Below are 10,010 nucleotides of genomic sequence, written 5' to 3'. Positions count from 1 at the left end.
TGCCTCCTGAGTAGGTAGGATTACAAGTGTGAGCTGCAGGTGCCTGGCACCTCTGGCTTCTTTATTGAGTGCTGATCCCTCATTTCCCAGAGACTTTGCTTCTCTCTGGCACTCCCACAGTTCAGGACCAAAGTGATAGCAGGGAGGGAGACTCAGGTGACTGGGCAGGGATGCATACATCAAGACTTTTATAACCAGTTTTGAGGGACACATGGGTATAGCCTCAGAAGGAGGGCAGAGGAAACATTACCATGGGGACAAGGGAAAGGGACAGGAACTGTACGGCCTAGGAGGTGAGAGAGCAAAGTCTAGGGATTTGCAGTTAAGGATTTGACAGGGCATAAAGGTTTCTTCCCTCAGACCAGCTAGGAATCAGAATTTCTACACTGCTGAAGGAGGGATTGAAGCTAGAGAGTCCCCATGGCAGAGGTGAGGGGAGAGGAAGTAGGAGGTGCTGAGGGGGAGCTCCTTCCATTCTTTACTATATCCGTCTCAGTAGAGACAGCCTTGGCTGGTGGGTGATTCCTTCTGACTAGAGGCAGGGAAGGGAGCTAATGACTGCCCTGAGAGCTTGAGGAAGCTTATTTCACAGCCTTTCCCATGATTTGGGGCCCAACAGGTAACCACTTGAAGGGAGGGGGCTGTCGTTCCATTTGAACTTCAGAGAACTGGGCATTCTCAAGGTCCTTCCAAGTCTCTCTGGTGAGGTAGCAGCCATCACCAATGTGTTTCCATGTGGGCTCGAAAACTTGCTGCCACATGAAGGCCCAGCTTCCTCGAGGCTCGGCCACATGCTCCAAGAAAAACAACACTCCTCCCTGGGAGGAAGGAGAGAGTTAATGTCACTTATCTAGATGTTCCATCCTGCTTCTTTCTTCTAATCTCATTTCCTTCCCTCTGACCAAGCCTGGTCAACCCGCTTGATGAAGCGGAGCCACTGGTCTGAGAGCTTATGGAGCAAACGGACCTGTCCCTGACGTTTTCTGCAACCCCTACTCCTACCCTCCCTCAAAGTGTGTGTAAAGAACCTTTTGCAACTGAGTGGGGAAGACTGGTGAGAGAGCTTTAAAGGATAGCCAGAGGGACTATACAGCCTGGCAGTCAGAGGGTGACTGAGAAACAGGAGCAGGTGTTTCTCTATATGCAGAGATGCCTGCCTGGCCTCTCTCCTGAGACTCAGGTGCATACCATTACTGCTTCCTGGACTTCTTGAAGATCCCAGAGAAATTCCAGGCCTCACCCAACCAAAGCAGGGATTATGTAAGCTCTTCTCTTCCCACTATCCTCTTTCCTAGGTGATTCATTCACTCCCCCCACACTCTGAATTACCATCTGCAAACTGCTGATTTCTACATCTGATGATTCCATCTCCATCCTTTTCTGACTTCCAGATCTGGACTTCTAAGGGTCTATATGACCTCTCTGCCTGGCTGTCTCAGCAGCTCCTGAGACCTAACACATCCAGAACAGGGCTCTTCCATTTCTGCAAATAAAACTCTCATCCACACCCACCTCAAAGTCTTATGGATTCTATTTCTCCTCATAGCCCCACTAGAACACTTTTAATTTTCCCCAACCCCCTCTGCACCCTGCTTGATCATTCAAATCTCAGTTTAAACTTCACGCCTCCCAACTGTGTTAGGTGATGTTCCTGTGTGGTTCCCCAGCATTGTGTTCTGCCCCATCATGGACATATCTCTAGTTCAGCAGCAGGTGGAGATGATGGGGGTGTGTGTAACATGCCCCATCCTAGGGGAACGGAACTCTGGGGTGGCCAATGCCATGTTTGCCAGCTCCAGGCCTGTATCCTTCCCACTCTGCTTACCGGCCTTAGCACTCTCTGGACTTCTTGCAGGACCCTCTTTGGACTCTGCACGGAGCACAGCACCAGTGTGCACACCACCACATCCATGGAGCCATCAGCTAGTTGTTTCATGTCCTCTCCATATGCCACAACAAATCGCTCATATTGGAGGTGCCTATTTTCAGCCATGCTCTTTGTCAGGAACTTCTCAAAGTGGGGGTTTGGGTCCAGGCAAGTGATTCTGCAGCCAGGTGGGTAGAACTGGAAGTTGGCACCAGTACCACAGCCCAGCTCCAACAGGGCCACCTTCCCAGAGGTTCCCATAAGTCCTTTAATCTGGCTGAAAAGCTCCCGTTTCTTGCTCTCCATCTTGCGGTTGGTATTTGCAGTCAGCACGGCCATCAGGTAGGGGAAGTAGGTTTTGCACAGGGGCTGCCAGCAGCCTAGCAGAGCCAGCAAGTGCAGGGGCAGGGTCAGGAGCAGCACCAGCAGCTGCAGGAGTCGGACCAGGGCATCCATGGCACCAGCTGCAGGTGGTGCTTCCACTGGGACACTGGCTTTTTGCCTTTGCCTAGCACTGCAGTCTTTCTTCCTCCTACCATAGGACTTTGCTCTTTGTTTCCTGCCTGGCAATCCTCCCTCCAGTGGTCATGGGTCCCACAGCTCCATACTCTTCAACAAGTTTTATATGGGTCGAAAGGTCAGGTGGTGCCTGCGTTCCTGTGTTTTGGAGCGTTCTGCCCAGGATGGGGTGTGCTGACTCACTTCAGAGGGGAGCGGGAAGGGGATCAGGTTATCTGGCACAGATCACAGCCTCTTGGGGGCCAAAGGCTGGGGGTAGAGTTGACTCACAGAAGGAGTCCTGGTCTCACTTTCTGCTGCTGTCAGCTCAGGTTGTGTAAGCTGGAAATTCTGGTTGGTTCCCTACCACACCCCTTGGGGTTTTGTAAGCTGTAACATGCCTTTGCTCCAGATGGAGGTCAAATAGAATGTCCAGGGTTAGGCCTGATTGGTCATGAGGAGGAGGGAGGTTAATGTTCAAAAGAAAGGCACTGGGGCTGGGGTTATAGCTCAGTGGTAGAGTGCTTGCCAACAATGGGCAAGGCTCTGGGTTTGACTTCCAGCACTGGGGGGAAAAAAGAGAAAAAAAGAAAAGAAAAAAAGAAAAGTACTTTTTGAGCTGATTTACATTTGTTTTTAAATTTAAGGCCTCAAGCTGGGCATGGTTGTGCACACGTGTAATTCCTGTAGTAGGAAGGTGGAGGCAGGAGGATTGCAAGTTTGAAGGCAGCCTGGGTTATATAGTGAGACCTTGTCTCAAAAACAAAAGGACAAAACAAAACAACAACATAAAAATCCCACCAAACCACCACCATCAACAAACCAAACAAAAAATTCAAGGCCTCCAGGCCCCAGAAATAGAAAAAATATGTGGGGGAAGGTAGAGTGCAAAAGTCAGGACTCCTGAATTCTAATCCTAACTCTGCCACTTAGTTCTGTGTTCTCTTGGGCAAGTGTTTTAACTTCTGGGCCTCAATTTCTCATGTACAAAAAAGGGGAGACAAGGAGAAGCTGTTGGGCCTCAAACAATTTCCAAGGTCTTACCCTACTTCCACATTTGTACAATCTAAGGATAGAGGGGTCAGCAGCAGGAAGTAGATGGCCCTGCCCTCACAGTCTCCTGGGGACCTGGATCACACACAGCCAAGGACAGTACCCCAAGGCTTCAAGCCCCTGTCAGGGATTGCCACTGAAGTAGGGAAATCTCAGAGGCTGAACTTTTGGGTCATAGGCATCTCAGCATCAAGACCCCAGGTTATTAAGTGTGGCTTCTCTTGGGAGCAGCTACCCAAGGGCAATGCTGGAGGCTGCACTCCATTGCATAGTAGCCAAAAGAAGTATTTTAAGGATATATTTATGTAGATATTGAACATTTTGTAAATTTATTCTTAGTTACTTTATCTCTTAATTATAAGAGAGTGTGTTCTTCATTCATATAGTCTAATTTGTTGTCATTTGCATACATCTATTGTCATTTTAAATTTCTGTGTATTTCATACCTACTCTTCTTACTAAATTCTCTCATTGCTTATATTAATTTTAAATTTGATCCTTTGAATTTTCCAGGTGCAAAATGATAATGTGGGCATAATAATTTTTCTTCTTAAGTTTCAACTTTTCTTTCCCTTGATTAATTGCTTTCACAAATTTGTTCACAATAATGTTAAATAAATTCCTTTTCTTGTTCCTGAAATTAATGGGAATACTTTTTTTTTTTTTCAGCACTGGAGTTTGAACTCAGGACTTCATGCTTGCTAGGTTGGCACTCTTACCACTTTAGCCATTCTGTCAGCCCTGGAATACTTCTAATACTTTCCCACAGGGTTGTTCACCTATATTCTGTCAGCCTTTCATTCACCTTTCATCATTTGCCATAAATTGCTGGGGTTTTGAGTCTACAAATTACATCTCCCTGGCTCCTGGCTTGCTGGCTTCCTTATGGTTTCTGCCAATAGTCGGTGCTGGTAGGAGATCAGACTGGGGGAGTGAGAGAGCATTGGTCATGGATGTGGAGTGGCACATAGCCTTGGTGGTGCTAGAGCAGTAGTGGGGTTGGGGCGTTATAGATTACATTTACCTGAGCCTATCTGAGCCTGCACCTTTGCAGCAGTTGCAGCTCTGGTTGAGGTGGCCCCTCCATGGCAGATCTGGAACATGTGACAGTGTTGACAACAGGATAACCTTTGAGTCTGTGAGCTCCAGCGAACCCATGTTGACAGTTTATACTCTCTGGTTATCACCCCTTCCTTTCTGCTCCTCCAACCTCCCAACTTCTCCCTTTGGTTATCCATGGCATTTGTTGACCAGTTCTTTACATTGCATTTCTTTGTTTGAAACCATTAGGTTGGTTTCCATTTGCCTGACTGGACCTTGACTAACATACCCTTTAATAATGTGGACTTTGGAATTGACATAAAACACTTAATGGTGTCAAATAGGTATTGAGATGAATGTTCCTGTGCTGGCTTTGAATTGCAATCCTCCTGATCTCTGCCTCTTGAGTAGATAGGATTCCAGGCCTGAGCCACCAGTGCCTGGCTGTATTATCTTTATTCCAGTTGATGAATTTATCTCACACTTTATAATAAGAGCTATAAATATCTTTATTATCTACTACAGAACCTACCTATGGGCGGCATAACTCAAGTGGTAGAGTACTTGTTTACCATGCATGAGGCCCAGAGTTCAATCCCTACCACCACAAAACAAACAAACAAATAAACAAACATCTACCTACAAATTATTTGCATATTCTCCCATCTTTCCCCTCTTATGACAATAGAGGGTGGTTGTTACTCCTGTGAAGGGTCAGTTTCTATATATTTTTATCCTCTCTCACCTTTTCAAGTTTCCTCACTCTAGTTTTTGTTTTTTTAAATTTTATTTCACTGAAGAGTTTTATTGAGCTGTAATTCATATACCATAAAATCCACCCATTTAAATTATGCATTTTGGTGGTTGTTAGTATATGCTGTGAAACAATCACCATAATCATTTTTTTTTGGCTGTACTTGGGTTTAAACTCAGGGCCTCTCTCTTGCTAGGCAGGGACCTCTACCACTGAGCCATGTCTCCAGCCCTTTTTGCTGTTGTTATTTTTTTCAGATAACATCTCACATTTTTTTCTTGAGCTTGTCTGAATCATGATGCTCCTGTCTATGACCTCCTGCATAGCTGGGATTACAGATGCATGTCACCACATCTAGCTTATTTGTGATATGGGAATCTCACTAACTTTTTTCCTTGGCTGGCCTCAAACCAGGATCCTCCATCTCTGAAGTAGCTGGGATTACAGGCATGAACCAGTGCACCCAGTAATTTTAGAATGTATTTTATCACCCCCAAAAGACACTGTGTCATTTGTAGTCACTATCATTTCCTTCTAGTCATCCCCACAATCACCAGTCTACTTTGTGTCTCTGTGGGTTTACCTATTCTGCACATTTTATATAATTGGAATCCTAATACACGTGGCCTTTGTGACTGGCTTCTTTTACTCAGCACCATGTTCATCCATGTTGTAGCACGTATTAATACTTCATCCTTTTTATGTCCAAGTAGCAGTCCATTGTATATATTTGTCATATTTTATTTAGCCATTCATTGGTTGATGGACATGTGAGTTGTTTCTACTTTTTGGGTATTTGAATTTTTATCTTAGATTTATTCTCTCTGTCTCTCTCTGTTTGTCTGTCTTTCTGTCCCTCTCTCTTTCTTTTGAGAGGACCTTGCTATATAGCTCAGCAAGTGTGAAATCCACGATCCTCCTGTGTCAGCCTGTCAAGTGCTGGGACTACAGGAATGTACCACTGTACATGGCTACAATTATACTTCTTGAGTCATCTGCTCATGTTATCTTGATTTTTCTCAACTTCTATTTGTCCACCTCCTCCAATCCATTACTTGAATACAAACTGTTCTCACAGTGATGTCCACACAGCCAGTTCCAGTGAGTATTCCCTGTTCTTATCTGATTTGACTTTGTAAAGCTTCAGAAACAGTTGACTACTGCCTCTTCCCTGAAATGGTCTCTCATGTTGGCTGTCCTAAATCAAAGTTTTGTCTATACAACCCTCTGCTTATTCTCTCTTAGACTTCTTTTTAAGATCGTTCCCATCTACTTAACCTCTAAACTATGCATTCATTTTTAAACTATTACTATTTATATAAAATAATGAGTTTCATTAGGACATTTTCATGTTTGTATATAATGTACTTGATCATATTCATTCCCTGCATTACTGTGTCTTGTCATTTTCCTCCCTCCTGCTGGCTCCCTTTTGCTTCCCAAATAGTCCCCCTTCTACTTTTTATGTCTTTAAAAAAAGTAATATAGGGCTAAGGGCATGGCTCAAGTGCTAGAAAGCTTGCCTAGTAAGTGCTAGGCCCTGATTTCAAACTCTAGAACCATACACACACACGCAAATCTAAATACCACATATGAGAGAAAGGTGATATTTGTCTTTCTAAGTCTGGCTTATTTTACTTAACATGACGATCTCTATTTCCATCCATTTTTTTTGCAAATGTCATAATTTCATTCTTCTTTAATGACTGAATGAAATTCCACTCATCTGTTGATGGGCACCTAGGCTGATTCCATAACTTGGCATTGTGAACAGTGCTCCGATAAACGAGGATATACAGGTATCTATCGTATGCTGACTTATCCCTTTGGGAATATATACAGGAGTTGAACCTTTGGCTCTGCTCTTGCATCTTCCTCTGTCTACATTCTTTCATTAAGTAATCTCTTCATTTAAAAAACAGATTTTACCTTTCAGAACAGTTTTAGGTTCAGAGCAAAATTGAGAGAAAGGTACAGTGATTTCCCATCTCCCTCTACCCCACACATGCCTGCAGCCTCTCCCATTATATCAATATCCCTCACCAGAGTGTGGTCACAAATGATGAACCTACATGAACACATCATCACCCAGTCTCATCCATTTTCATGGCTTAAAATGCCATACATAATTGTTCACGTATTAGTTCATTAGTGAAGAACTTTCTTCTGAGCTTTAAATTGCATGTATAGTGTCCTGCTTGACACCTTCCTTGGCATGTCTGCTGGATACATCAAACTTAACATGTCCACAATGATCATAGCCCCAAATCTCTTGTTTTGCTCTCTGCCATCCTCTTCACCATCTTGAGTGCTCCAACAGAAAACTAGGATTTATTTCTTCTCCCTTTTCTTTCTCTTTAAAAAAAAACTGTGTATAATGGAGAATTTTGAATATATACAAAAATTGTCAGAAGAGTATAATATATCTCCCTGTATACATCATCCATCCCAACAACTATCAATTCATGACTAATTCTTTTACATCCACATTCTCATCAGCCTTCTTTCTTCTCAGTGATTTTTTTTTTTTGTGGTGCTGAAGATTGAACCTAGTACCTCATACATGCTAGGCAAGTGCTCTACCATTAAGCTACACCCCCAGCTCCTGTGGGTTGTTTTGAAACAGATTCAAGACATCATGCCATTTCATCTGTTAATCTCTTTCTCAATGCATAATTTAAAAATATGACTACAACACTATGATACCTAAAAAATTCTTGCATGATTCTTTTTTTTTAAGACAGGGTCACATTGTGGAGCTCATGTCGGCCTTGAACTTGAGATCCTTCTGCCTCTGTCTTCTAAGTGCTGAGATTAATGTAGGTGCCACCATGCCTGCCCCTAGTGCTCATTTTTGAAGTTTCTTTCTCCTTCGTTCCCACATCTAAGCCATTCCCAAGCCCCCCCCATCAGCTCTACTTCTCTATTTATTAATGTTATGCACTTCTTTCATCCGCCCTGGCACTCCCCTCCTCTGGCTGGCCCCCAGCAATAGTCTCATACTGGTTTCTCCACTTCCTCACACTGTTTTAAACTTTTAGTGGATTCCCACTATCTTTCACACAAAATCAAACTTCTTGCCACTGGGCTCAGAAGGCCTTCATGAGGTGGCTTCTACCTATCTCTCTTACTTCCCTCCCTCCCATCTATAGTTTCAGCCTACAATTTTCTTTTGGTTCTTCATATTCTCCTTTTAGCCTCAGGCTCCAAACATGGTCTAGCCAAGATCAGGCTGGCTAGGGACATCAGGAAGTGGACCAAGATAGAATTGGTAGGTGAGATGCCTGGTCAATGAGCACTGGAGAATTAGGTGAGGCAATCCCTGGGGCTGGGGCAGGGATTGGGGCTGGGCCCTCAGCTGGGAGGGTCAGGGATAAGGTGAGTGTCAGGAATGGGGCAAGGCTCAGGGTTGGGGTAAGGGTCAGGATGTGCAAACATCTAGTGCAAACATCATTCTTGTAATTCAAAGCAGTATTTCCACATTTTGCAAGGGTATCTGTTAAAATGCCCTGCTTTATGTTGCAGTCAGCACATTTTTAGGTCTCTCCTCTGGTCAGAAGGACAATTTGAAGGGAAGAGCCTCTGTCTCCAGGCACCCCAGTGTGCTCTTCTTGTTGTATACATGGTTGTATGACTCCTGCATGATTCTCTCCTGTGTTCCAAATGTCAAAACGTTTTGATATCTTGCAGCAAAAATAGTTGAAGCCACCAGATATGTTACAACATAAACTGTGTGCTAACAAGTACTGAGACCTTTCTTTTCCTTCTGTCAGGAAGAGAGTTGTGGATCAGAATCTGGAGCCACTGAAAGACTTAATAGAGGCAATACAGGCTCAGGAAGATGTTAAGGATTCTTTCATATTCAGGTTACCATTTTTGCAAGGAATAGTAAAAATCTTAACACTAGCATATGCTTTCTTAACACAAAACCAGATTTTATTAACCTGAGAGAAAAGGTAATCCTTGCTATGATGAGGTGTATTTGCTTCTTAGGTAACTTTGCTGCAGCACACAATGTATACTTCATTCATGAAACCAGAGATCGCTCTTCCCCTCTAGGTATCTGGTAAAATTGGGCAGAAAAAGCTTCTATTATCATTTGGTCAAAATCTGAAGTTTGAACATGGATTGAGGGAGAGAAAAGGACTATAAGAAACCCTTTTCTTGTTAAAACTTAGGTCCACAAGGGCTCTTTTGATTGTATGATGAGTTATTTAGAGTCTAGTCTTCTAGTCTTTTTTCTTAACTGCTCTGTAATAGTTCCCTGGCTATGCAGGAAAGGAGCTGTGTAAGTCTCCATTATAGCGCTGGGAGTGCTTGGCGGAGAACACCGTCAAGGGCTGAGATAAAGCCAGGGTTGGGGAGGGCACATTTCTCCCCACCCCTTGAGTTTGCTACGGGACTAGAGATTTGATTCACTGAGGTGTAGTGGCTCTCCTGGCAAGAGAGAAGGAGGTTGATTTGTTTGAATTCTCCCCACCTTCCTCCCGTAGGGGAGCAAAGAATTTCAGCATGGCAGAAAGGAGGGATCATTTCAATCACTCAGGAAACCAGAAAAAGCTATGGCCTGGGCCTTGTATTCCTGAAGAGCCTCAAATATAGATGGTCCTATTATTGTCAAATAGTCACATATTCTTAGTATTTATTGGAAGTATTAAAAATTGTTTGGCTAAAAATTAATATCCAAAATATACCACTATTTTAGTAACTCATTTCTGGCATTTCCTCATTTTTAAATATACCCACAGCTTGAACAATGAAAGAAATCTTTTCCCCTCTAACCTCTGAATGGCTCTG

General features: G+C 43.6%; 1 protein-coding gene across 1 annotated transcript; it reads right to left on the bottom strand.

Annotated features, from left to right (window-relative positions):
* Positions 1-29: 29 nt before the first annotated feature.
* Tmt1b (thiol methyltransferase 1B) lies at positions 30-2,534 on the bottom strand. The gene is made up of 2 exons (XM_020179183.2): positions 1,826-2,534; positions 30-818 (listed from the first exon to the last, which is right to left on the bottom strand). The coding sequence occupies exons 1-2, from the start codon at positions 2,321-2,323 to the stop codon at positions 582-584; spliced, it is 735 nt and encodes a 244-aa protein (XP_020034772.1). The 5' UTR covers positions 2,324-2,534; the 3' UTR covers positions 30-581.
* Between the last annotated feature and the right edge of the window lie 7,476 nt (positions 2,535-10,010).

Source organism: Castor canadensis, chromosome 8 (assembly GCF_047511655.1).
Source record: "Castor canadensis chromosome 8, mCasCan1.hap1v2, whole genome shotgun sequence".
Lineage (NCBI taxonomy): Eukaryota > Metazoa > Chordata > Mammalia > Rodentia > Castoridae > Castor > Castor canadensis.
The sequence above is the reverse complement of the archived record's forward strand: the minus strand, read 5'-3'. Positions and strand labels throughout refer to the sequence as shown.

Excerpts from the sequence above, each read along its gene's own strand:
- Tmt1b (XM_020179183.2), bottom strand. The coding sequence starts at position 2,323 with ATGGATGCCCTGGTCCGACTCCTGCAGCTGCTGGTGCTGCTCCTGACC. Across the intron at positions 819-1,825 it reads TCCAGAGAGTGCTAAGGCCG|GGAGGAGTGTTGTTTTTCTT; the intron begins GTAAGCAGAGTG and ends CCTTCCTCCCAG.